The sequence below is a fragment of the Papio anubis genome, chromosome 11, assembly GCF_008728515.1.
Source record: "Papio anubis isolate 15944 chromosome 11, Panubis1.0, whole genome shotgun sequence".
NCBI lineage: Eukaryota > Metazoa > Chordata > Mammalia > Primates > Cercopithecidae > Papio > Papio anubis.
In genome coordinates this window covers 30,657,507-30,684,380 of record NC_044986.1, presented here as the reverse complement: position 1 = coordinate 30,684,380, position 26,874 = coordinate 30,657,507, and the positions used below count along the sequence as shown (strand labels likewise).

At 46.6% G+C, this 26,874-nt stretch overlaps 1 protein-coding gene across 2 annotated transcripts in view; it reads left to right on the top strand.

Annotated features, from left to right (window-relative positions):
- The window catches only part of WBP1L (WW domain binding protein 1 like), a 78,143-nt gene that overhangs the window by 14,327 nt on the left and 36,942 nt on the right, over positions 1-26,874 (top strand). Inside the window, exon 1 of one of the 2 annotated variants that reach the window (XM_021943629.2) lies at positions 17,730-19,033. The exons of the other annotated variant lie outside the window; for it this stretch is intronic. Coding sequence (XP_021799321.1) covers positions 19,007-19,033 — 27 coding nt within the window. The 5' untranslated portion in view covers positions 17,730-19,006. Of the gene's footprint in view, positions 1-17,729; positions 19,034-26,874 lie in introns of those variants that run through there. 2 annotated transcript variants of the gene reach the window in all.

Sequence of the window (26,874 nt, the reverse complement as noted above, 5' to 3'; positions counted from 1 at the left end):
AGAGACAGGGTCTTGCTATGTTGCCCAGGCTGGTCTTGAATTCCTGGCCTCAAGTGCTCTTACCTCAGCATCCCAAGTAGCTGGGATTACAGGCACAAGTCACCGCACCCAGCGATACTATTATTCTTGTTTGCACGTCATTGTGCTCTCCTGCGAGAAGAGTGATGGGCTCACCACCAATGCAGATGGGCGCTATTTGTCAAGTATAGGAGTCGTCACCCATCTTGACCACAGGGCTAGACCACATGTAGCTCTGTCTGCTGTCGTACACAGTACTGTGCTGCATTGAGGGGGATCCTTGACTCGTGTCCCCAACCTCCATTTGGCATTTCCTGTTCTGAGGGGAAGATAGTTTCTGAGTCTTTTTTTTTCTTTTCTTTGATACAAAGTTTCCCTGTGTCACCCAGGCTGGGGTGCAGTGGCACGATCATAGTTCATGGCAGCCTGACCTCCTGAGTTCTAGCGATCCTCCCACCTCAGCCTCCTGAGTAGCTGGGACGATAGGTGTGCACCATTATGCCCAGCTAATATTTGTATTTTTAGTACAGACTGGGTTTCACCATGTTGGCCAAGCTGGTCTTGAACTCCTGACCTCCAGTGATCCTCCTGCCTCGGCCTCCCAAAGTGCTGGGATTATAGCATGAGCCACTGTACCTGCCCCCACCTTTTTTTTTTTGAGACAATCTCACTCTGTCACCCAGGCTGGAGTACAATGGCATGATCTCGGCTCACTGCAACCTCTGCCTCCCAGGTTCAGGCGATTGCCCTGCCTCAGCCTCCCGAGTAGCTGGGACTACAGGTGCCTACTACCACGCCTGGCTAATTTTTTATTTTTAGTAGAGACGGGGGTTCCCCCATGTTGGCCAGACTGGTCTCGAACTCCTGACCTCATGTGATCTGCCCGTCTTGGCTTCCCGAAGTGCTGGGATTACAGGTGTAAGCCACCACGCCCAGCCCCCCCCTTTTTTTTTTAATAACAGTTTTATTAAGATCTAATTCACAGACCTTAACATTCACCATTTTCAAGGGTATGATTAAGTGGTTTTTAGTATATCCACAAGGTGTGCCACAGTCACCACTATCTTAATTTCAGAATATTTTCATCATTCCAAAAAGAAGCGTTATAGCCATTAGCATTCATTCCCCTTATTTTCCTTCCTCCAGCCCCTGGCAACCACTAATGTACTTCCTGTTTCTATGGATTTGTCTATTCTGGACATTTCATATGAATGGAACCATACACCATGTGGTCTTTTATGACTGGTTTTCTTAAAACTTAGCATGTTTTCAAAGTTCATCCATGTTGTAGCATGTATCAATACTTCATACATTTTTACGGTCAATTAATGAAGGGTCCAGCCCTATGGGGTTTAGCGGGTGCTCTCCCCATGTGCGGAGACGAGAGATTGTAATAAATAAAAAAAGAGAAAGAGATAAAGAGAAAGCAACTGGGCCTGGGGAACCACTACCATCAAGATGTGGAGACCGGTGGTGGCCCTGGCTGGGCTCGCTGATATTCATTGCATACAAGACAAGGGGCAGTGTAAGGAGGGTGAATCTTCTAAGTGATTGACAAGGTGAAGCAAGTCACGTGATTACAAAATAGGGGACCCTTCCCCTTTAGGTAGCCGAAGCAGAGAGAGGAGGCAGCATACGTCAACGTTTTCTTCTCTGCACTTATAAGAAAGATCAAAGACTTTAAGACTTTAACTATTTCTTCTACCGCTATCAACTACGAACTTCAAAGAGGAACCAGGAGTACGGGAGGAGCATGAAAGTGGACAAGGAGCGTGACCATTGAAGCACAGCACCACAGGGAGGGGTTTAGGCCTCCGGATGACTGCGGGCAGGCGTGGATAATATCCAGCCTTCCACAAGAAGCTGGTGGAGCAGAGTGTTCCCTGACTTCCAAGGAAAGGAGACTCCCTTTCGTGGTCTGCTAAGTAACGGGTGCCTTCACAGACACTGGCGTTACTGCTTGCCCAGGGAGCCCTCAAGAGGCCCTTATGTGGGCGTGACAGAAGACTCACCTCTTGCCTTCTAGGTCACTTCTCACAATGTCCCTTCAGCACCTGACCCTATACCCGCCGGTTATTCCTAGGTTGTATTAGTAATACAACAAAGAGTAACATTAAAAGCTAATGATTAATAATGTTTATAATAATGATTGATAATTGTCCATGATCATCTCTATATCTAATTTGTATTATGACTATTCTTATTCTAACTATTTTCTTTATTATACTGAAACAGTTTGTGCCTTCAGTCTCTTGCCTTGGCACCTAGGTACTCTTTCGCCTACAAATTAATACTCCATTTTATAGATAGACTCTTTTATTTATTCATCAGTTGATGAACATTTGAGCTGTTTCCACTTTGGGACTATTATGAATAATGCTGCTGTGAACGTCGGTGTACAAGTTTTTTTTTTGGTTTTAGAGATGGGGGTCTTACTATATTGCCCAGACTGGGGAGTAAGCTATTCACAGGCAAGATCATAGCTCACTGCAGCCTTGAACTCCTGGGCTCAAGTGAATCCTCCTGCCTCAGCCTCCTGAGTAGCTGCAACTACAGGCATATGCCACTCTGCCTGGCTTGATGTACAGGTTTTTATGTGGACTTGTTTTTAATTATCTTGGGTGTATACCTAGGAGTAGAATTGCTGGGTTATTTGGTAATGCTGTGTTTAACTTTTTGAGAGACTGCCAGACTTCTCTGAAGCAGCTGCACCATTTTATACCCCCAACAGCAATGTATGAGAGTTCCAATTTCTCCAACACTTGTTATTGTCTGTCTTTTTAATTATAGCCATGCTAGTGGGTGTGAAGTAGTTTCTCATTGTGATTTTGATTTGCATTTCCCTAATGACTAGTAATGTCGATTTTTTTTTTCCTGTTCTTATTGGCCATTTGTGTATCATCCTTGGAGAATTCAATCCTTTGTTCATTTACCCTTATCTGACTCAGGGGCCAGAGGTCTTCCCAGTGAGTGATGCCCAGGGTGAGGTTTTCTTTTAAACTGGGCTCTGTCAGGGCTCCGGCATTTCCAGACTTGGCTATGTTCCTGCCTAGTCTTATGACCCTGGGCCACTTAACCTCTCTGAGCCTGCCTGCTTGCTCTGCTTTGCTTTGCTTTGCTTTGCTTTGCTTTTCTTTTCTTTTCTTTTCTTTTCTTTTCTTTTCTTTTCTTTTCTTTCTTTCTTTCTCTCTTTCTCTCTCTCTCTCTCTCTTTCTCTCTCTTTTTCTCTCTGTCTCTTTCTTTCTCTTTCTTTCTTTTTTTTTGAGATGGAGTTTTGCTCTTGTTGCGCAGGCTGGAGTGCAATGGCACGATCTCGGCTCACCGCAACCTCTGCCTCCCGGGTTCAAGCGATTCTCCTGCCTCAGCCTCCCGAGTAGCTGGGATTACAAGCATGTGCCACCTGATTTTTGTATTTTTAGTAGAGACGGGGTTTCTCTATGTTGGTCAGGCTAGTCTCGAACTGCTGACCTCAGGTGATCACCCGCCTCAGTCTCCCAAAGTGCTGGAATTACAGGCATGAGCCACCGCGCCCAGCTGAGCCTTCCTTATTTCTATCAGCATTGCCCAGAGACTGCTCTGAGGCCAGCCATTCCTTGATAAGAGACCTATGTGGTCAGAGAAGTCTCCCCTCTCATTTGGGGAGTCTTAATGCGTATGCTTACAGTTCAGCTTCTGAACAGTCACACAGTTAGGACATCTATATGAAACCTTTATCCAATATATAAATTGCAAATGTTTTCTCCCGTTCTGTTTTGCCCTCTTTTTTTTTTTTTTTTTTTTTGAGACGGAGTCTCACTCTGTTGCCCAGGTTGGAGTGCAGTGGTGTGATCTTGGCTACTGCAGCCTCCACCTCCTGGATTCCAGTGATTCTCCTGCCTCAGCCTCTCAAATAGCTGGGATTACAGGCACCTACCACCATGCCGAGCTAATTTTTGAATTTTTAGTAGAAATGGGGTTTTCCTATGTTGGCCAGGCTGGTCTGGAACTCGTGACCTCAGGTGATCTGCCTGCCTCGGCCTCCCAAAGTGCTGGGATTACAGGCGTGAGCCACTAAGCCCAGCCTTAACTTTTTTTATGTTTAATTTTTTCTTTTTTTGAGATGGAGTTTCACTCTTGTTACCCAGGCTGGAGTGCAATGGCACAATCTTGGCTCATTGCAGTCTCCACCTCCTGGGTTCAAGTGAGTCTCCTGCCTCAGCCTCCCGAGTAGCTGGGGTTACAGGCACCTACCACCATGCCTGGCTAATTTTTTGTGTTTTTTTTTTTTTTTTTTTTTGAGACGGTGTCTCGCTCTGCCGCCCTGGCTGGAGTGCAGTGGCCGGATCTCAGCTCACTGCAAGCTCCGCCTCCCGGGTTCACGCCATTCTCCTGCCTCAGCCTCCCGAGTAGTTGGGACTACAGGCGCCGCCACCGCGCCCGGCTAGTTTTTTGTATTTTTTAGTAGAGACGGGGTTTCACCGTGTTAACCAGGATGGTCTCGATCTCCTGACCTCGTGATCCGCCCGTCTCGGCCTCCCAAAGTGCTGGGATTACAGGCTTGAGCCACCGCGCCCGGCCAATTTTTTGTGTTTTTAGTAGAGACAGGGTTTCACTGTGTTAGCCAGGATGGTCTTGATCTCCTGATCTTGTGATCTGCCCGCCTCAGCCTAATTTTTTGTATTTTTAGTAGAGATGGGGTTTCACCATGTTGGCCAGGCTGGTCTCGAATTCCTGACCTCAGGTGATCCACCCACCTCGGCTTCCCAAAGTGCTGGAATTATAGGTGTGAGCCACTGCACCCACCTTTAATGTTTAATTTTTTAGGAACAGTGTCTTGCTGTTGCCCAGGCTGGAGTGCAGTGGTGTGATCACAGCTCACTGCAGCCTTGACCTCCTGAGCTCAAGCAATCCCCTACCTTAACCTCTCCAGTAGCTGGAACTACAAGTGTGTGCCACCACATCTAGCTAATTTTTAAAACATGTTTTTTTATAGAGACGGGGTCTTCCTATGTTGCTTATGTTGGTCGAGAACTCATGGCCTCAAGCATTCTTCCCACCTCAGCTTCCCAAAGTGCTAGGATTACAGACAGGAGCCACTACAGCTGGCCATCTTTTAGAGATCACACCACTCCAGCCAGGGTGACCCTGTCTCAAAAAATGAAGAAGTAAAAATAAATAAAAAATGAGTCTCTAAAAGATAACAATGTTTCTCAACATTAATGTCATCCCATAGCATCCCTAGAAAACTTGACAATAATTCCTTAATGTTGTAGGATAGGATCTTGCACTTGAGAATTTAAAAAAGATCTAAGAATAAAAATATTGTTACAAAATTCAGCTAATTATGACAGTTCTTCAGTTTTCTTAATTAGCCCTCAGTATGTTCCTCTACTTGAAAAAATGTTACTCCCAACAGTACCCTCAATCCCATGAGAATCAAAAGTACTCTTTCAATCCCAGCATTCTCAGTGTTACTTGACCAGGTCTAGTAGTGGTGTTTTAATGATAACCTTTTTTCCACCCTGCAAAACTTGGTCTTTCATTTTTTTTTTTACACACACATCTGTTTCCAACCTTTGCTTAGTGTATAAAGTGAAAGATTAACTTATGACTTTTGCCCTCAATTTCTAGTGAAGAGAGAATTTTGGGGAAAATCCTCTTATCTGAGATTGCATAAATGTTCAGAGAAACATGGAAAAATGAAGAGACCCTGCCAGCGTATCTTCTCTTCTTCCAGCTTTTCGGGAGTGCAAGCTGTGGGTCCCTATCCTGTGTTTGGCTGACTATGCCTACCCTTACAGTACAGTACTGGGGGTTTCAGAGCAGGTGAGCAACGCTGCTGAGGGAGAAATGGAACGTAGAATTTAGAGACTGAGGCTGGGTGCAGTGGCTCATGCTTGTAATCCCAGTACTTTGGGTGGCCAAGGTGGAAGGATCACTTGAGGCCAGGAGTTTGAGACCAGCCTGGGCAAGGTGGTCAAACCCTGTCTCTACAAAAATACAAAAATTAGCTGGGTGGTGTGGCTCATGCCTGTTGTCCTAGCTACTTGGGAAGCTGAGGTGGGAGGATCACTTGAGACCAGGATGCAGAGGCTGCAGTGAGCTGAGATCGCACCACTGCACTCCAGCCTGGGTGACAGAGTGAAACTTTGTCTCAAAAAAAAAAAAAAAAAGAATTTGGAGACTGAAAGACACTGGAGAGATAAGGATACTGTGAACAGATGTTCAGTTAGAGAGTCTGTGCTACTCAAAATGTAGGAGATTTGGGGTTGAGCAGACTCCTGTGTGACTCTTCCGAGGCTTAACCGTAAGCTTATACATTGTGACTCTACAAACGAGATGGTAGACTTTGATTGCATGGGCCTCTTATCACAGAAATGGCTGGCCTGGGAGGGGTCTCTGTGCAATGCTGATAGAAGTAAGGAAGGCTCAGAGAGGTTAAGTAATTAGCCCAGAGTCATGAGACTAGGTGCTAACATGGCCAGGTCTGGAATGCCAGAGACCTGGAACAATTTAGTTTAAAGGAAAGTCTCCCCCTGGGCATCCTTCACTGGAGTCTCATGGGAAGACCTCTGTCCCTTCAGTTAAAACCCTTAGTCTAATCCAAGGTCACTTTACATTTTCAGACCTCCAGTATATACATCTGGGAAGCAGGGATAGCAATATCCTGTTACCAGCTGTATACCAGCTGATAGAAGGAGCAGCTAAAATGGATGGGCAGGTTGTTTATCAACCTTGAATTCTGATTTTATTGAATTATTTCTCTGTATTTTATTTTCCTTTTTTTTTTTTTTTTTGAGACAGAGTCTCGCTCTGTCATCCAGGCTGGAGTGTAGTGGCACAATCTTGACTCACTGTAACCTCCGCCTCCTGGGTTCCAGTAATTCTCGTGCCTCAGCCTCCCAGGTAGCTGGGACTATAGGTGCACACCACCACACCCAGCTAATTTTTGTATCTTTGGTAAAGACGTGGTTTCACCATGTTGGCGAGGCCAGGTGCAAACTCCTGACCTCAGGTGATCCGCCTGCCTCGGCCTCCCAAAATGCTAAGATTACAGGTGTGAGCCACCGCGCCTGGCTTTCTCTGTATTTTCTTGAAGTTTGCTGAGTTATCTGCAAGAAGAAGGAGGATGACTTATCGTGCCTCTCACTGGCGAGCTCCACCTTTTCTGTACTTTTGAGCACAGTGCAAGGCCTTGGAAAAGCTTTGTTTCTTGAGTTTCTCAAAGGAGAAGAACATTAGTGTTTCTGGGAGGGCCAATGGCTGTGCTGTGATGGGGCATGGATGCTTTCTCAGAGGTACTTTCCCCCAAGCTTTAGGCATGTCTGACCATTTCTTCTGCCTTGTTCTAGTGCTTTCCTCATGATTTAGACTCTGGATGAAGGTGTTTTTGAAGTAGGTTTACTTACTGCTGTCATCCTGTGTCACCTCACTCTCTGTGGCCTGGAAGTGCAGGGTTTCAGGCCTGGCTGTGGGTGGGCGTTATATGACAAAGGGCTCAGCGTCCCTTGCATCTGGTATGATGCCCTCTCTGGTTTCACCACCTTTAGTCATCATTTTACTTGGGGTGTGGACATATTTGTTCCAGGAACTTCCCCACCCTCTACAACTTATTGGAGGGATAAATTGTCCTAATGTTTTCTTCTGGTGTTTTTAACCATGAAATCTTAGACCTGGAGTAGATTTGGTTACCAAATAGCCTAAGGAGGGAGGACATAATATTTGATTTATGTAAGATCCAGGAAATAAGGGAAGGCACAATGCCATGAGCTGTGCTTCCAGCTAGACCTTATTAAGTTTCACAATCCTTTATGCAAAAGAGACAACTTCCAGGTGTTGCTAATGGAGGTATCTCGTGACCTAGAGACAAAACCAGGAGCAGCTTCCTTCTATTTCTCCAAATCCAAAAATGATTGCTAGGGAGTTAGACCATGGCCCAGCTCTGCTTTGAGAAAGGGAATTTTGCTTTTGAGATGATTGAAGTGCTTTAGATTCCTCAGCTTAGAAATGAGAGACGTACAGATAATGAGACACACGGAGGCTTTGCTGCATCAAACTTCATGAGCTTGGAGAACATGCAGGTGCTCTCCTGACCTCTTAGCTGTTTGTCAGGTTTCTATGACCAGGCAGGTGTTACCAGTACTAATGTTTAGGGATTCAGCTATATTTTAACTTCATTTTTATGATCCTTTTTTTTTCCAGACAGGATCTTGCTCTGTCACTCAGGCTGGAGTGCAGTGGTGTGACCACAGCTCACTGCAGCCTCAACCTCCCTGGACACTCAATTGATCCTCCTACCTCACCCTCCCCAGCAACCGGCACTGCAGTCATATAGCACCACACCCAGCTAATTTTTGTATTTTTTTTTGTGGAGATGGAGTTTTGCCATGTTGCCAGACTGGTCTCGAACTCCTGGACTCAAGTGATCCACCCTCCTTGGCCTCCCAAAGTGCTGGCATTACAGGCATGTGCCACCACACCCAGCCAGGATCCTCTCTTTAGTCACGTCTTTATCTCTTCATTCGTGTAACAATCTTTTCTTGAGGGCCTGCTTTGTGTAAGGCATTGTGCTTGGTACCATGAGGGATATGGAAGTGAATGTTTCACATCTTACCCCTAAGTTGCTTACTTTAGAGGAGAAGGTAAGGCCGAGAAGAAATAACTAAAACATAAAGTGTGAAATGGCTTTGTTGAGTTTATGAGTCGCATATAAGAAGTGAGTGGATTTTCCTGTAAAAGCACAACCAAGATGATTTCTTTCTGGACAGTGAGAATGCCTAGAGCACCCAGAACTGCTTCTAAGGACTCAGAGAGTTGAGCTGCCTGTCATAAAATGACCTTGCTGTTAGCCTTTTTCTTGGGTCAGCCATCATTGTACCCACATTCCCACTTAATGTAGACCATGTCTCTATCTCACCCAAAGTTTAAATAACAGTGAAAGATGAAATCAGATTGGTGGAGACCTGGAAGCCTAATTTTCCTAATGGATTCTCTTTCCAAATTACATCTGGCCGAGGTGGGAGGATCACTTGAACCTAGGAGTTCGAGACCAGCTTTGGCAACGTAGGAAGACCCTGCCTCTATAAAAATTTTTAAAAATTAGCCAGGGCCAGGTGTGGGATTACACCTGTAATCCCAGCACTTTGGGAGGCTGAGGCAGGCAGATCACCTGAGGTCGGGAGTTTGAGACCAGCCTGGCCAACATGGAAAAACCCCATCGCTACTAAAAATACAAAAATTAGCTGGGCATGGTAGCGCATGCCTGTAATCTCAGCTACTCGGGAAGCTGAGGTAGGAGAATCGCTTGAACCCAGGAGGCAGAGGTTGCGGTGAGCCGAGATCGCGCCATTGCATTCCAGCCTGGGCAACAAGAGCAAAACCCTGTCTCAAAAAAAAACAAAAACAAAAAACAAAACAAAAAAAAACTAGTCAGGCATTGTGGTAAATGCCTGTAGTCTCAGCTACTTGGGAGGCTGAGGTGGGAGGATTGCTTGTGTCTGCGAGGTCTGAGGCTACAGTGAGCCATGATCGCACCACTGCACTCCAGCTTGGGTGACAGAGCGAGATCCTGTCTCAAAAACAAAGAGCAAGCCTGGCCAACGTGGTAAAACCATGTCTCTATTGAAAATACAAAAATTAGCTGGGCATGGTGGCATAAGCCTGTAGTCCCAGCTACTTGGGAGGCTGAGGCAGGAGAATTACTTGAACCCAGGAGGCAGAGGTTGCAGTGAGCCGAGATTGCGCCTCTGCATTTCAGCTTGAGCAGCAGAGCGAGACTCTGTCTCAAAAAAAAAAAAAGCAAAAAACAAATTACATCTGAGTGTGTTTCATGTAGTTGGTGTGATCTACGTCCCTCCTTTTGTTCTTATTCTAATCTTCGGTTTGGAGAGCAATTTGTGAGGAGGCATGAAATGTATCTGGAGACAGCTATGAACTGTAGCCTGCTGATTTTCATGTAATTCTTGGCTACTTGCCGGTATGGCTGGGGTTAAACTGTTTCCAGGGTAGGAAAAACAGGAACCTAGCATTTTGGTATGAAAACAAACAAGGCTGCTTTGTACTTGATGAAGCTCAAGTTGCAGATCCAGTGAGAGCCCATTAACTATTGGTGATGGCCCACTGACAGTGGTGAGTTTCAGAGACCCCAGCACATTCTGGAAATAGCAGCGAATGGTTGTGCAGCCTACGAAAGTAATAAATATTTCTGCAGTGATTGTCAACAACAAAATGATTTTCTTGTTTGGGGGGCAGGGAGGCAAGAGGCAGAAACCTTAGGAAGCTGTTGCACACCAGTTTCAGCTTCTGCTACTTTTATTTCTCTCCATTTAAAGCTGGGTGCAGTAGCATGAGCCTGTGGTCCCAGTTACTCAGGAGACTGAGGTGGCAGGTTCACTTGAGCCCAGGATTTTGAGGCTGCAGTATATTATAATGGCCCCTGTAAACAGCCACTGCACACCAGCCTGGGCAACATAATGAGACCCTGTCTCTCAAAAAAATAAATAAAAGACTGAGGCTGCTCCAATGACATGGGGTGGAGTCAGGAACCTAGGACTCTTTCTGGCCCACTTTAGAGAACAGGATTCTGTGAGGTTGAGGTCAATGACTGAGAAAGCCCTAAAGTTCTCATCTGTGTCTTTCTTCTACCTCCTCCAACCTTTGCAATAAAACGAAATCAAATCCCAGATTTACCATATTTTAGTAGTAAATATAAAACAAGCAAAACAAGGGTCTAAAATACTCCACTAAAATAGAAATTCCTATATTTGATATTCATGCTGCTACTCTAATCATCAGAAAGAAAAAATGTGCTGGTCAAAGGTACTCATTACATGTGTACTTATGTAGGGCCTTGACATTCTACCTCCAACTAATCTTTGCGTCATCTTTTTCTGCCTTTGGACATATGCCCCATGCGTCCTTGTTTCCATGCTTTTATTCATGATCTGCTCTGCATAGCGCGCTCATTTTATTCACCAAAACCCTACCTATTATTTTAGTATCCGTCTCTTTGGGGTGTTGTAGTTTGTTTTTGTTTTTGTTTTTTAAGACAAATTCTTGCCTGTTGTCCAGGCTGACATGTATTGGCATGATCTTGGCTTACTGCAACCTCTGCCTCCTGGGTTCAAGTGATTCATTCTCCTGCCTCAGCCTCCCAAGTACCTGAGATTATAGGCATGCGCCACCATGCCCGTCTAATTTTTGTATTTTTAGTAGAGACTGGTTTTGCCATGTTTGCCAGCTGGTCTTGAACTCCTGACCTCAGATGTTCCACCCACCTTGGCCTCCCAAAGTGCTTGAGCCATCGTGCCTGGCATTGGTTTGTTTTTTAAGAGATAAGGTCTCACTCTGTTTCCTAGGCTAGGGTGCAGTGGTACAATCACAGCTCACTACAGCCTCAACCTCTTGGGCTCAAGTGATCCTCCTGCCTCAGCCTACTGAGTAGCTGAACCTACAAGGCATGCGCCACCATGCCTGGCTAATTTCTTAACTTTTTGTAGAAACGGGGTCTCACTATATTGTTCAGGCTGGTCTTGAACTCTTGGCCTCAAGTGATCGTCCCACATCAGCCTCCTGAAGTGTTGGGGAACTACTGTGTCCAGCTCTTGATAAAATTTTCTTTGAAAACAAAAACCTTCTTTGGCCATTCTGTCCCTCAACAGCATCCCTTCTTTGTTTTCTTTTTTCTTTTTTTGCTGGAAGCTCAGAGGATCATCCAGCATCTCTTCTTTGAGCTCTTATGTCGCTGTGTTTGTCCCCCACCTCACCATGTTTATCATAGAGGACATATGTTTGTTTCTATGTAGCTAACTAAATAAATCCTCCAGGGCAAGACTGATTCATCCAATAGTACATCTTTGTTATCCCCACAGCACATCCTGGGTGGACTGGATGCAACTGTAAATATCAGGTCACAAGTAGGGGGGAAGTGACAATTAATATCAAAATCCTATCTCCATGTGTGTCCAAGCCTTTTTTTTTTTTTTTTTGAGACGAGGTGTTGCTCTGTCGCCCACGCTGGAATGCAGTGGTGCGATCTCGGTTCACTGCAAGCTCCGCCTCCCGGGTTCATGCCATTCTCCTGCCTCAGCCTCTCGAATAGCTGGGACTACAGGCACCTGCCACCATGCCTGGCTGATTTTTTGTATTTTTTAGTAGAGACACGCGTTTCACCGTGTTAACCAGGATGGTCTGGATCTCCTGACCTTGTGATCTGCCCGCCTCGTCCTCCCAAAGTGCTGGGATTACAGGCGTGAGCCACCGCCCCCAGCCGTCCAAGCCATTTTGGAGTCATACAGACCTGGTTGAGATTCTGGCTCCACTGCCTATTAGGTGTGTGTCCTTGAACGAATTACCTAACGTCACTGTAAAATATGAGATGTCACCATCTGTTGGAATCTTCCCTCTCTGAAATATGTGATTTGATATTTAGTAGAGGATTACATACTGCAGTTAAGAACCATTTACCCAGCTCTCTTTCCTGAAAGACTCAGTAGTAGGAAAGCACTTATGGGTTTTTGTGGATACCTTGTGGAAGAGATAAGCTCTGTGACTTGTAGAACAGAGCCTTGTCCTGCCCAGAAGCAGGAGAGGTGTGTGTTTTCTTGCCTGGGCAGGCCTGCTACATGCCTGCCTTTGTCCAGCCCCAGGACATAGATAAAGCTAGTGTTCTTGGTTTCTAGCAGTTAAGCAACCTTTAGTGTTTCTGCTTGGCAGAGTTCTGGGTTTGGGATTTATCCCCTTGCATTCCCCAAAATAATTACTTCAGGATCCTTTTGTTAATGCCCAGCCTCACACCCATGACAAGAAGATGTCTCAGTTTAACTTTTATTGTGACACTCATGTTGGTTTGAGGTTTAAGTTAGTATTTATTTCTTCCTTTCTTGAGTCAGAACTCTAAGGCATTTAAATGGGTGCGTGCCCAAACCAGAGAAAGATAAGAAAGATCTCTTATCTTAGACATTCTGTGTCTGCCCAGCAGCCTCTGCTCAAAGCTCCTGGAAACAAAATGGCCTTACGCCTGGAGATGATCTCCTACCCTAGAAGCCTGGTAGTTACTGTCCTGTTCTGACAAACTCTCTTTCTTCAGATCCCTTGATTGTGAAATAAGACACCCCTAGACCTTCAGCTGTAGTTGCCATCACCCTCAGTTGACCAGATGACATGGGTGCGGGAGCAGCTTACCAGGTTCCCAAGAGCCATGACCTGGGAAGGTCTCCAGCCTATTCCTTGTGTGTGGATCTGTTGTGCATTGGGAACAGATGAGAATGTTAGGGCTTTCCCAGTCATTGACCTCATAGAACCTTGCTCTCCAAAGTGGGTCAGAGGGACCCTAGGACCCTGACTTCACACTCCAGAATGCCACCATCATATACGGTGTGCACGGCAGTCTCATAAACAGGGTTCCAGAGCACTGACCAGGGACCTGCCTGTCTGCTTAACATTCTCCTGACCCTCAGTTCTGATTTTTGCTGTTTTTTTTTTTTTTTCCCTTGTTTGTAACTTCTTATATTCTAATATCTGATGCCTGCGTGATCATAAAGGAAACAGCCTGTGGAGCCAGAGTCTTCACTCAAATCCTTGCTGTCTCACAGCCAGCTGTGTGACCTTGGGCAAGTTACATAAACCCCATATGCCTCCATTTCTGCAGCTGAGTAATAGGGATAGTAATAGCCACATCATAGGGTTGTTGTGGCTTTGAGATGTTGGTTAGATAGAGTTCTTAGCATGGAGTCTGGCTCATGGTCAGGGCTGAACAAATGATTATCTCTCCCCTACCCCACCCCAGAATTTAAAGATTATACATATAAAGACTGCCTACAGAAATGTTGCCAAAACATACTTAAACAAATTTACTACAGTAAAAGAATGAATTCAGGTAGCTGTGAGCATATATGTTGTTGCAGTATGTCTTAATTTAATCCGGTAGGGCACAGTGGTTCATGCCTGTGATGTCAGCATTTGAGGATGCTGAGGTGGGAGGATTGCTTGAGGCCAGGAATTCGAGACCAGCTTGGGCAACAGAGCCAGACTTCCTATTTAAAATAAAATTTTAGGGAGGCTCAGTGGCTCAGTCCTGTTGTCCTGGCTCATAAGGAGTGGGGGCCAAGTGTTTGAGACCAGCCTGGGCAACATAGGAAGCCCTCATCTATGTATCAACAAAAAAAACATTTAAATAAAAATTTAAAAAGTTAATCTGAGGCCAGGCATGGTGGCTCATGCCTGTAATCCTAGCACTTTGGGAGGCTGAGGTGGATGGATCACTTGAGGTCAGGAGTTCGAGACCAGCCTGGCCAACATGGTGAAACCCCATCTCTACTAAAAAGATGAAAATTAGCTGGGAGTGGTGACATACACCTGTAGTCCCAGCTACTTGGGAGTCTGAGGCAGGGGGATCACTTGAACCTGGGAGGCAGAGGTTGCAGTGAGCCAAGATCGTGCTACCACACTCCAGCCTGGGTGACAGAACGAGACTCTGTCTCAAGGAAAAAAAAAAAAGTTAATCGGAATCCAAAGGGTAATATTTTCAGCAGTACTATCTCTGGGGATTCTCTGAACTGCGGAGGAGGAAACTGCCTCAGTAGAAGGATATCCCAGATGCTGCTTGGGGCCATAAGTAGTTGTTAACCTGCAACTTTTTTTTTTTTTTTTTTGAGATGAAGTCTCGCTCTGTCACCCAGGCTGCAGTGCAGTGGCACAATCTCAACTCACTGCAAGCTCTGACTCCTGGGTTCATGCCATTCTCCTGCTTCAGCCTCGTCCTCAGCCTCCTGAGTAGCTGGGACTACAGGTGCCTGCCACCACGCCCAGCTAATTTTTTGTATTTTTAGTAGAGAAGGGGTTTCACCGTATTAACCAGGATGGTCTTGATATCCAGACCTCATGATCCGCCCGCCTCGGCCTCCCAAAGTGCTGGGATTACAAGCGTGAGCTACCGTGCCCGGCCTTTTTTTTTTTTTTTTTTTTAATTTGAGACAGTCTTGCCCTGTCGCCCAGGCTGGAGTGCAGTGGCATGATCTCAGCTCACTGCAGCCTCCATCTCCCGGGTTCAAGTGATTCTCCTGCCTCAGCCTCCCTAGTACTAGGACTACAGGTGTGTGTCACTGTTTTTAGTAGAGATGGGGTTTCCCCATGTCAGGCTGGTCTTGATCTCCAGACCTCGTGATCCGCCTGCCTCGGCCTCCCAAAGTACTGGGATTACAAGCATGAGCCACTGTGCCCGGCCCCCCACCTTTTTTTTTTTTTTGAGACAGAGTCTCATTCTGTCGCTCAGGCTGAAGTGCAGTGGTGCAATCTTGGCTCACTGCAACCTCTCCCTCCTGCGCTCAAATGCCCCTCCCACCTCAGCCTCCCAAGTAGCTGAGACAACAGGCATGTGCCACCATGCCCAGCTAATTTTTGTATTTTTTGTAGAGATGGGGTTTTGCCATGTTGCCCAAGCTGGTTTTGAACTCCTGGGCTCAAGCAATCTGCTCACCTCAGCCTCCCAAAGTACTAGGATTACAGGCGTGAGCCACAGTGCCCAGCCAACCTGCAACGTTTTGACAACATAATCCTGCTTAATTCTAATTTAGTATGACTTCCTTTTTTTTTTTTTTTTAAGTTGGTGAATTCAACATTGAATTTAATTCTGCATTGGCAGGCGGATGACTAAAGTCATTCGAAGAAGGATTTACCCTACCTTTGGCTCATCATGTATGAGACTGGATCACGTACATAGAAGAACCCATTTTTTCAGGCTAACTGAAATTGTTAATGATCATCTTGCTTTTCAAATGGCAAAGCTGACTACTTTGTCACTAGGTTGTAGTAATATTTGTATAACATGGCAGAAAGTGAACTCACTTTCCTGGGAATGCCTGAATTTGCCAACTCAACCTCTTTTTCTCCTCACCCCTCAGATCTCAGTGCTTAGTGAATGTTAGTGAGGGGCTGTAGGCAAGAAGTTGATTAGTAAGAAAGAAGCTGTTGTCAGCAGTCACTTTTTTAGAATATATTGTACTAGGTGTAATGCCTTGGGTTAAATGCTGCCTTGCACACAGGAATTTATAATCTGTGAGAAGATAAAAATAGACAAATGCTGATTAGAAACACTGTCTTGGGTAGCATCATAAAAGGATGATTCATTAGGAAATCAGGAAGTCTATAATGCAATTTTGATCATTTAGGTTGTATTTTTACGAGGTTTTTTTTTTTGGATTTCTAGTAATTTTGTCGCAATTCCACTTCTTCTGAGATCATCACTGATGAATATTATTTAGAATTATGGGGCCAAGCTTAGTGGCTCATGCCTGTAATCTCAACACTTTGAAAGGCTAAGGCAGGAGGATCACTTGAGGACAAGAGTTCAAGCCTGGACAACATAGTGAGACCCTGTCTCTACAAAAAATAAAAATAAAAATATGTTAGCTGAGTGTGGTGGCGTGTGCCTATAGTCCCAGCTTTTCGAGAGGGTGAGGCAGGATGATCACTTGAGCCTAGGGTGACAGAACAAAACCTTACCTCTTAAAACAAACAAACAAAAATGGAAGGAAGAAAAATATGGAACACTTTATAGCCCATTAGAGCAAGGTTTCTTGTGTGTTTTGGTCATAGTGGCATCCCCAGTGCCTGAAACAATGCCTGGCACACTGTAGGTATTCAGTGAGCATGGAGTGAGTGAATGAATGGTACACTTATGCCATGGCACTCTTTCTGGAGAATTGCAGGTGCCAGTCTGTCTTGTTAGATCAGTGCAAATTACATTGCCCATGAGGTGATGAGGATGCTCTTTCCATCAGTTTGATTGCCAAAGTTAATGCTGTGTATGTTTTGTGGTTCTCAGTGGTTGCCAGGGAACCGAGGAAGTGAAAGGAAGGGGTTGAAAGCGGCCTCATTGCTCTTCCCTGGGCGGCTGTGCCTTGATGTCCAGCCTCGTCTGTCTGGCAATTTGACCTGGTTGTGAGAGTGGCAAAAAGGCCTGGGATAGACTGACCGTATCTTGAGAATATGTATGTGCTAAAGAATGGCTTCCCAGTCCCTAAACCCCGGCAGCAGCAGGAGCCACTTCTTTTACACATCAGCCACCTTTTCCTCTAGCAGTGAGGCTGTGATCCATTCTTTTCGTGAGTCTCGAGGAAATGGCTCAGCCAGTTTGGCACATTCATTTTCTTGTCAGGAAAGTCAATGTGACCTTGACCGTCAGTGGGGACCTGCAGTAAACACGTTGTGTGTCTGACTGGATTCTAATGATCAAACAGTACTTTTGGCACCTCACTGTGCTGTACGTGTCATGTGCTGCTAATTTATTGTCCTAGGTTGGGGGTTATAGATAGTAATTTGCAAGAATCATTTCTGACTTTCATGGATGATGCCCAGCACAGTGCCACTACCATGGAGGCCTTGGATAAGTATCATGAAAGAAAATTGTTGCAGAAAATGAAAGAAAAGATGAAATATACTTGCTTTGAGTCCTGGACAGTGTAATTAATTTGTAGCCGAGGAAGTTAGTGAAAAGTAATTTTTTTTAATCCCAGCACTTTAGGAGGCTGAAGTGGGCAGATCACTTGAGTCCAGGAGTTCAAGACCAGCCTGGGCAACATGGTGAAACCCCATCTCTACACAAAAAAAAATGAGCTGCACATGGTGGCACGTGCCTGTAGTACCAGCTAGGGAGGATCGCTTGAGCCCGGAAGGCAGAGGTTGCAGTGAGCCAAGATCATCACGCCACTGTACTCCAGCCTGCGTAACAGAGTGAAGACCCTATCTCAAAAAAAAAAAAAAAAAAAGTAACTTTGGATTTATAAAGCTCCTCTGAAGATTGTTCTCCTTGAGTCATTTCTGGAAATCCAAACCCAAACATGGACCTTTTGTACTGTGCGAGTGTTGTGTTTGGTAGAGGATTCAGGCCCAGGGAGAACTGCTGTGACCTGCTGTTTCAGGGAGGGTAGCCAAAAGGGATTTGGCTTACACCACCGACTAGGGAAAGTCAGAGCAGGACACCATCCCCAGGGCCCTTGCTTGTGCAAAGCTTGCGTTAGAGAACTCTTTTCTCCCTGAACTGAACTTAGTGAAGAAAACATGACAAACCTAAGGCGGTGAACTTTTCCGAACCAAGAGTTGGTTTAAATATAGATGATCTGCCTTTCTGGCAACTTGGAGGCTGCGGTGGGACTTGTTGTACCTTTTATAAGACAAGTGAGGAAAGATGTTGGCACCTGTACTTGTGTAGTTTGTTTATGAAATATAAACTCTCCGGTGGAAGCGAGGACTTGAAAGGGCAGCGTCCAAGGTAGCGTGTCCTACCTTAGCTGGGGAAAAGGTGCTTCTCCAAGCCCCCACTGTGAATTGCCTCATTCCCTAGAGAAAGTTGGGACAGCCAGGCTTCCTATCCTATTATGTATTGAGACGGACTCTGGCAGGGGTGGGGGTGGAAAAGTTTCTGTGAAACTGACAGACACTGGACTGGATTTTCTTTCCCAGGGAGGAGAAACAATACTTTAGGAGCTACAAAGTCAGTCCTTATTCAGAGCAGTGTTCCTCTTTTCAATTTTAGAGACTTGATTTATGTACCCCCGAGCCTACTTAGAGCCAAGGGGATGCAGCAGCCTGCTCCCATCTGCAACCCCCACCATCCTCCCACAGTGGGCTCTGGCTCTAGGTGGGTCCAGGGCTGGGCATTGCGGGTCTGCAGCACATCCTCCTCAGTATTCCAGCGCAGCTGTCTGAAGTTTTTTCTGCTGCGCCTGAACTGATGTCATTTCCCACTTGGCAGACAGCTTCGGCTTTGCTGCGTCTGAGATATGTCACGAGAAGGTGGGGGTGGGCCAGAACCAGGCGGGGGGAGTAGCGAGGAGAGCAGGAGACAGTGTGCCTGCTCGGTCCCAGGACTCTGTTTACTTTGCTTTGCTAAGGAAGGCTGGTGAACCAGGACCACCGCGCACACAGGCCCATCAGGGGCAATGCTCATTCCAAGACCTTAACTTTTAAGAGCCCTTTGTTCCAACGTTAGTGTGGACGATGCTCTTGCAGGATGCCTTTCCTTTTGGGTCTTAGACAGGTAATTGGTTCCGCATGGATCGGGTTTGGAAGGGAAGAAGGGGTGGGAGCTTGTTTATTGTACTACTGCTTTGGGTGGAGGGAATATTTTAGCAAATACCTCTCCGTTAGACCAGGCCAGCTCCCACACAGAACTTTCCAGTCTCCCTTCTTGTTTGCTAGCTGCTCCTTACTTTCAGAGCCACCGTATTCTTAACCCTCTACGTCCCCGAGGTTTCTCTAGGGCTGTCCAGTTCTGATTTTCCATCAGACACTGTAAAACTGCTTTGGAAACTTCACGGAGAAACAGCTGAAGAGTGGGGCTGGGGAAGGGGAGAGGCAGAGTGTGATTCTTGCTGCAAACCCCTTTTATTCCTTCTCCATTTTGATTTGGCTAGTTAGTGGAGATTTCCTCACAGTCCTCTGGTTCTGAAGGGACTCTGCGCTGGGGGTGGGTCGAGGGCTCCGTTCTTCTTCTAAAGGAAAGGCTTTCTTCCTTTCAAGCATGTGCCTGGGGCTGTGCGGCTGAGGGACGTCCAGGACACCTCAGGGGAAGGGGTGTGGAATTGACCCCATTTTGGCCTTACCGACCGATTTTTCAAACAAACCCCTGTGGCAGAGACTTGATTGCTTGGTGAGCCGCCCTTTGAAGTGGGGACACTGCATTCATTCCAGCCGGTAAAGCAGTGTGGAATGAGAGAACAGTAGCAAGCCACCAACTGCTGTCTGCTGAGAACACAGCTGTTGCCAACTATTTGTTCCAGGGCTTCTGAGAGTCGGACACCCCCACCCCCTCTTCGTCTGAGAGGCATGTCTGTATCGGAATGTGTAACTGTAACCAGCAGCTGCTGGCTGTAAGGGGTGGGGAGGGAGCACACACCCTCTGCTGCCCGTTCCTGGGTGAGGAAAAGCCACAGATGAGCTCACAGCAGAAGCCCTAGAGGGGAGCTGCTAGGGTCCACTGGTTGCCCTCACTCTGAGAAAAGTGCTAGATGGGCAACTCTCCTTTGAGTTGCCTACAGTTCTGTTCAAAGGAAGCTCCTCTGAAAAGCCCCAAACCTTCCATTACAGCTCTTGTTATCTTCAGAGTGTTGCATTAACACAGCTGATGGGCAGAGTGGTGACCACTCTGAACATCCCTTCTGGCCCCACGAGAAAGGCTGTCCTTTTTTTTTTTTTTTTTTTTTTTGAGGTGGAGTCTCACCCTGTTCACTCTGTTGCCCAGGCTGGAGTGTAGTGGCATTAGCTCACTGTAACTTCTGTCTCCTGGGTTCAAGCGATTCTCCTGCCTCAGCCTCCTGAGTGGCTGGGATTACAGGCATGTGCCACTATGCCCAGCTAAGTTTTGTATTTTTAGTAGAGACAGGGTTTCGCCATGTTGGCCTGACTGGTCTCGAACTCCTGACCTCAGGTGATCCGGCCGCCTAGGCCTCCTGAAGTGCTAGGATTACAGGCATGAGCCACTGTGCCTGGCCAGAAAGGCTGTCCTTTTAACCTATGGGCAGAGTGAGCCCTGGAGAGGATTTCGAGCAGTGTTGGAAATAGGATGAAGCTGGACGAAACGTCTCATGCTGTGTCAGCAGGCTGAGAGGGCGAAAACTGCCTAACAGGGTAGAAAGAGTGGGCTGGGAGCTGGAAAGACCTGCATTCATATCCCAGCTTCCCTGGGGTCTTGGGCAGGCCCTTAACTGCTCTGAACCTCATCTGTGAGGTTGCACGGGGATTCCACGAAAGAATGTATGTGAAATGTTTGCACCTTGGCTGGTAGAGAGTAGACATAACTCTTATTTTGATCTACTAATTCCCAAAGGATGCACCACTGCAGGGGTGCAGGAAATGAGAAGCAAAGGGACTGATACCTTGACAGGAGTCAGTTGTGCTGGGCGGGAGCCCATAGCGAGGGGAGTGAGCTCTTGCATCTGTAGTCAGTGACTGCCATTGTGCAGTGACGTACAGCTGGGAGGCCACCTCTTACTCTACCAAGATCCTGTTAATCTTATATACTGAGGTGGCAAGAGGGCGAGGGCTTGTGTCCAGTTACTTGGACATGTAGTGAGAGAATGAAGCAGTGGGTAGCATTTGATTAAACTCTTCAAAGAGAGTGAAGGGTTGGGATGGTGGTTGTGGGGAGCATCTGAGAGGATCAACAGCAGGTGAACCTTTAGCTCTTGTGTCTGAACAGTTGCCTGGTGGCAGGCAGAATTTAGAAGACCTCTGAAGGCCTTTCCTGCCCTGGGCTTCTGTGACTCAAACCTTGCCTGTGCAATCTTGGAGTAGTTACATATATTGTATATTTCTAGTATTTTGTGTCAGACAGTGTAACTATGTTCTTTATTGGAGCCATGTAGAAACCAGCCTTCTAAAGATCACTTGGTGATAATTCTAAGAAAAAATGACACATAATGCACGCACACACACACACAGAAAATTAATCTTTATCATACATATGTATGTACTTTGATTTATTTTTTCCCCTTAATCCATATGATTATTTTTTCCCCGTAATCCTGTGTCTTATGTGGTAGGATTATTCTGTTTGTACAGAGGTGCATGCTGAGGCTTAGAGAAGTTAAGCCATTTGCCCAGCATTGCTCAGTTGTCTAGAGAAAGGGTAATTGAAGATTTTTGTTGCTGTTTTTTAACTTGAGTCTTTCCCAAATCCTGGGTTTTTCTCACTACCTAGACTGTGCGGCTTGATGTCTGAGAATAGAGTATGATTAATGCATTGTTCTCCTTGGGGCATGTTTCTTTCTAGCCTGCCTAGGTAGGAGATAAGATGCTGCTTACCCCTTAATCCCAGCTATTCAGGAGGCTGAGGCAGGAGAATCGCTTAAACCTGGAAGGCGGAGGTTGCAGTGAGCTGAGAGGCCCCGCCATTGCACTCCAGCCTGGGTGGCAAGAGCGAGAATCCGTCTCAAAAAAAAAAAAAAAAAATCATTCTTGTTGAGTCTCGTTCTTGTCTCCCAGGCTGGAGTGCAGTGGCACGATCTCGGTTCACTGCAACCTCCACCTCCCCGATTCAAGCCATTCTCCTGCCTCAGCCTCCCAGGTAGCTGGGACTACAGGCATGTGCCACCACGCCTGGCTAATTTTTTTGGTATTTTTAGTAGAGATGGGGTTTCACCATGCCTGGCCAGGTTGGTCTCAAACTCCTGACCTCAAGTGGTCCGCTTGCCTCAGCCTCCCAAAATGCTGGGATAATAGACGTAAGCCACCAAGCCTGGCCAAAAAAAAATGTAGATTCTTTATGTCTGGGCCAGGGCCCTGAAATATGCATTTCTGTGAAGTTCCCCAGGTGTTTCTGACCCAGGTTGTTTCTGGTCACACTTTGAGAGACTGTCCTCCAGAGTTGGGCGGCATGGAAGTAATTACAAGCCAGTGTGCTGAGACGACAACAGAGGAACGCCCAGGGACTGGGAGAGCACAGCGTGGGGGCACGTACCTGAATCAGGCTAGGGGAGGCTTTCCTGAGAAGCTGATATCTGATCTGACTCTTGAAGGATGAGTAGGAGAGTTTACCAGACATATGAGTTGGGGAAAGAGCATTCCGGACAGATCAGGTTGGGAGAGTTGTTTTTGTTTTCTCCTGCAGATGACAAGGGAAACTGTCATTCATCTGTTGAGTCTTGGCATTGAATTTGCCTGAGGCAAGATAAGGACCTTAGTTCACCAGGTATGGGTGTCTTTTATGGATACCAAGAAGGAGGAAGACCTCAGGGCCCTTCTGTCTAATAATGAGCATGGCATGATTTCAGTGTCTGTAAAGGGCAGATAAACTGTAGGATGTATTAGTCCTTTCATGCAAGGGACAGTCAGACAGGTCACAGAAGCTACAGTGTTGACCAAAAAAATGCTCTTTTTGTGCTTAGATGAGCCAAAGCTCAGAGGAAGATAGTCACCTGCTGAACTTTTTGGGTATGGTACTATATACCAAATTTTAGATATAACACACAATTGGGCATGCTATCCCTTTATTTATTTATTTATTTATTTATTTATTTATTTATTTATTTATTTTGAGATGGAGTCTCGCTCTGTCGCCCAGGCTGGAGTGCAGTGGCGCGATCTCGGCTCACTGCAAGCTCCGCCTCCCGGGTTCACGCCATTCTTCTGCCTCAGCCTCCTGAGTAGCTGGGACTACAGGCGCCCGCCACCACTCCCGGCTGATTTTTTTTGTATTTTTGGTAGAGACGGGGTTTCACCGTGTTAGCCAGGATAGTCTCGATCTCCTGACCTCGTGATCTGCCTGCCTTGGCCTCCCAAAGTGCTGGGATTACAGGCATGAGCCACCACGCCCGGCTGCTATCCCTTTATTGTCTGACAAGATGAGAAAATAGGTTTTCTGATTAAGAGAAGTTCCATTATGTGTACCTAACAAAGGGATTACTAATTTTCGGAGAACAGTATTGCAACAGAATGTTCTTAGTCATGATTTGAATGACTTCTATTTCATGTTTATCCAGAAGGTATTGATTGGGTAAGGCCGATGCGTTTCTTAGGAGCAACACTCAGCAGCTGAAAAGTACTGTGCACCTGTTCTACCCAAAGCATATTGTGGATACAAAGAGATATAAACTCCATCCCTGCCCTCAAGGGATTTACAGTCAGGTAGGGAAAGTAGAATAAATGCACAGGTAATGAGGACATTCTGCAGGTGGTGGCAAATGACATAAGAAAAGAATAGAATGCCGCAGTTCAGAGGTGTGAAGAGGCAACCCTTCTGGAGGTGGCCTTTCCCACAGTCCAGTCCAGTAGTATCAGTCGTTGCACTGTAGGTGCTAGGTGTGTGGAAGGACCAGTGGGTGGTAAGTTCTAGTTGATGGAATGCAGGCTAGATCCATTGAGACACTAATTTTACATCTTGCATCTTGGAGTATTGCCTTTCTCAGTAGGAAAGACCCATTGTTCTCCCAGTTGTCCACACCAATGACATGGGATGGTCCCTGATACTGGGAATGAATAATATCCATCAAAACCCTCTAAGGGTCCCTTGCCCGGGTTGGAATTTGTCATGGAAAGAGCACAGGGGGCAACTCCTGGCCCAAGGGGCTGTGTGTGTTTTTGAAAGGGTGAGCTGGTCCCTGGGCTGATGCTGAATGTGACAAGGCAACTAGATTGTTGCATGGTACTTACTCCCTGGGCATAGGAAGTGGCTTTAGAGTCTCACAAGGAGAGCACTGGAAAGGCTATGTGATAGCCAGCTAAAGCTGCAGGGTGGGAGCCATGACTGCAGAGAGGGAAGGAGGGGAATTGCCGGCTTCCAATTTAACCCCTCAACTGCTGAATGTTAGCCAGCATTGACTTGGGGTATTTATTATTTCACCACAGTGGCCACCCATGAGGGAGGAGGTCTTATCTCCTTTTTGCTGTAAGGAAACTGAAACCCAGGGGGAAGTGATCTGTTCCAGAACCCAGGGCTAATGTGTGGCAGGAGGGGCCTGGAGTGCAGGTCTTCTTGGTGTCTGTCTGCCCCCTGCCCATTGTTCTGGCTTGGTACCCATATCCACAGTCTGCTGCAGGCCTCCTCCTCCCTGCCTGTTCTGTGCACAGCAGAGGACTGAATGTTGACTACCAGTTGCTGTTCCCCTCGGGCACCATCTGTTTCTACCAGGTTGAGGACAAATTAAGCAAGATCTTGCTTGGAAGGGAACTAGTTGTATATAGCAGCAAACACCAAGGTGACACTTGTTTGTGCTACCAAAAGTTGAAGCCAGAATCCTTATCTAAACTGATTTGTAAAAGTCTTGTGACAACTCCACAGAACACCTCATTTCTGTACTGTCACCAAAGGTGAGAAAGGTGGTGCTTCCGCAAGCCCTTTCAGGTTAATTTTTTTTGTGTGGGTAGGGGGAGGGATGGAGTCTGGCTCTCACTCTGTCGCCCAGACAGGAGTGCAGTGGTGCGATCTTGGCCCACTGCAACCTCCACCTCCCGAGTTCAAGGAATTCTCGTGCCTCAGCCTCCCAAGTAGCTGGTAGCACCTGCCACCACACTCGGCTAATTTTTGCATTTTTGGGAAAGATGGAGTTTTACCATGTTGGCCAGGTTGGTCTCGAACTCCTGACTTCAGGTGATGCACCTGCCTTGGCCTCCCAAAGTGCTGGGATTACAGATGTGAGCAACTGTGCCTGGCCTCAGGTTAATTTTTGAACCCTCAACCATTTCTGTTGAAAGAAGCTGCTTTTTATTTTTTTTAAGGAATGTGGCTTGTTTTTCATTACATCTCTGTTATCAGAGCAAAGAGAAAGCAGTGTACTGGACAGTAACTTAGTGGAAAAGAGGCTGTGGCTGCTGATTTTGAAACATTATCCAGGATGGAGCCAAAGAAAACAGTCACTTCCTCCAGTGACAGCCCATGAGTTTGACCCGCCCCCTCCCACCCCTTTTCCTTGAAGAGGTAAATTTTAGTCCAGGAAAACAGAATACGTTAGGGCTATTTAAAAAAATGCTTTGAAATTCCTTCTTCTGCCCTAATTCCTTAGCACCAGTAAGATACTAGTTTCTTACCTCTTCTTTCCTAGGGTTTCTTGACTCTTATTTCTTGCTAATTTGCAGCAACAGTGGGTTGAAAGAGCCCTGAGAATGGTAACAGAGGGGCACAGATACAGGGGCCTGAGCCATATCTGTGCCCCCCTGTAACCATTGTTTCTCTGGGCAGGGCTCATCTGAACTTGAACCCCAGACCTCACAAGAGGCTTCTATTGCTGGTTGCTGGAAATGGTGATAAAATCCTGCGAGGGGAGGGGCAGTGCAGAGAAGGAGACTTGGCTTTGGGTATGGCTGGAGTGTGACACACTGACTTCTTTTCCTGAAAGTGGCTCAGGGTTTGCCGGGACTGTATTGCACATAAGACTTTGGTTTCCTCGGGCATTGCATCAAGGAGGCCAGAGTATTATTTATTATTGCTTGGTTTTCTTGCTTAACACACAAGACTTAAGGATCTCCCAACTGTGACGCATGGTCTCGATGTGGTTTCAAATACCGTCCAATTGATCTTGTGGTTTCCATCGAGGGTTTGAAATCCCTTGTTACCCACCAGGCAGGCAGTGGTGTGAATACCTGTGATTTCCCACCTCTCTGGGTGTGGTTCTGGAGTGCCGTAGGGAGGTTAGGACAGGCTGGGGCGGACCGCCAGCACAAATAGAACCTAGTCATTCCTGCGTCTCTCTGTAAGGTTCCAGATTCATGAGCCAGGCTCAGCTTGTGCTGGGTTACTGTAAACCAGGATGAGAGCGCCACGGCCAGAGAGCCACGGTTCAGTCTTGCACTGGTCATGTGAAAATCACACACCCACAGCCTTGCCTTAGGCTTTGGAGGACCCCTTCATGCTGCTGCTTGTATCGTGTAGCTAAGAGGCACGAGGGACGACTAGCTCCTATGGTTACTTGACTCAGCGGTCACCAGGTTCAGGACTTTGTGAAGGGTTTTTGGCCAGGATAGGTATGCTTGTGAGACTGACATCAGCCCTGCTCACGGGGAATTTATTTATTTATTTATTTATTTATTTATTTTATTTTATTTTTTTTTGAGACGGAGTCTCGCTCTGTCGCCCAGGCTGGAGTGCAGTGGCCGGATCTCAGCTCACTGCAAGCTCCGCCTCCCGGGTTGCGCCATTCTCCTGCCTCAGCCTCCCGAGTAGCTGGGACCACAGGCGCCCGCCACCTCGCCCGGCTAGTTTTTTTTTTTTGTATTTTTTAGTAGAGACGGGGTTTCACTGTGTTAGCCAGGATGGTCTCGATCTCCTGACCTCGTGATCCGCCCGTCTCGGCCTCCCAAAGTGCTGGGATTACAGGCTTGAGCCACCGCGCCCGGCCCCACGGGGAATTTAGAGTGGGGTGGTGGCAGGGAGTCTGTGAAGCAGTC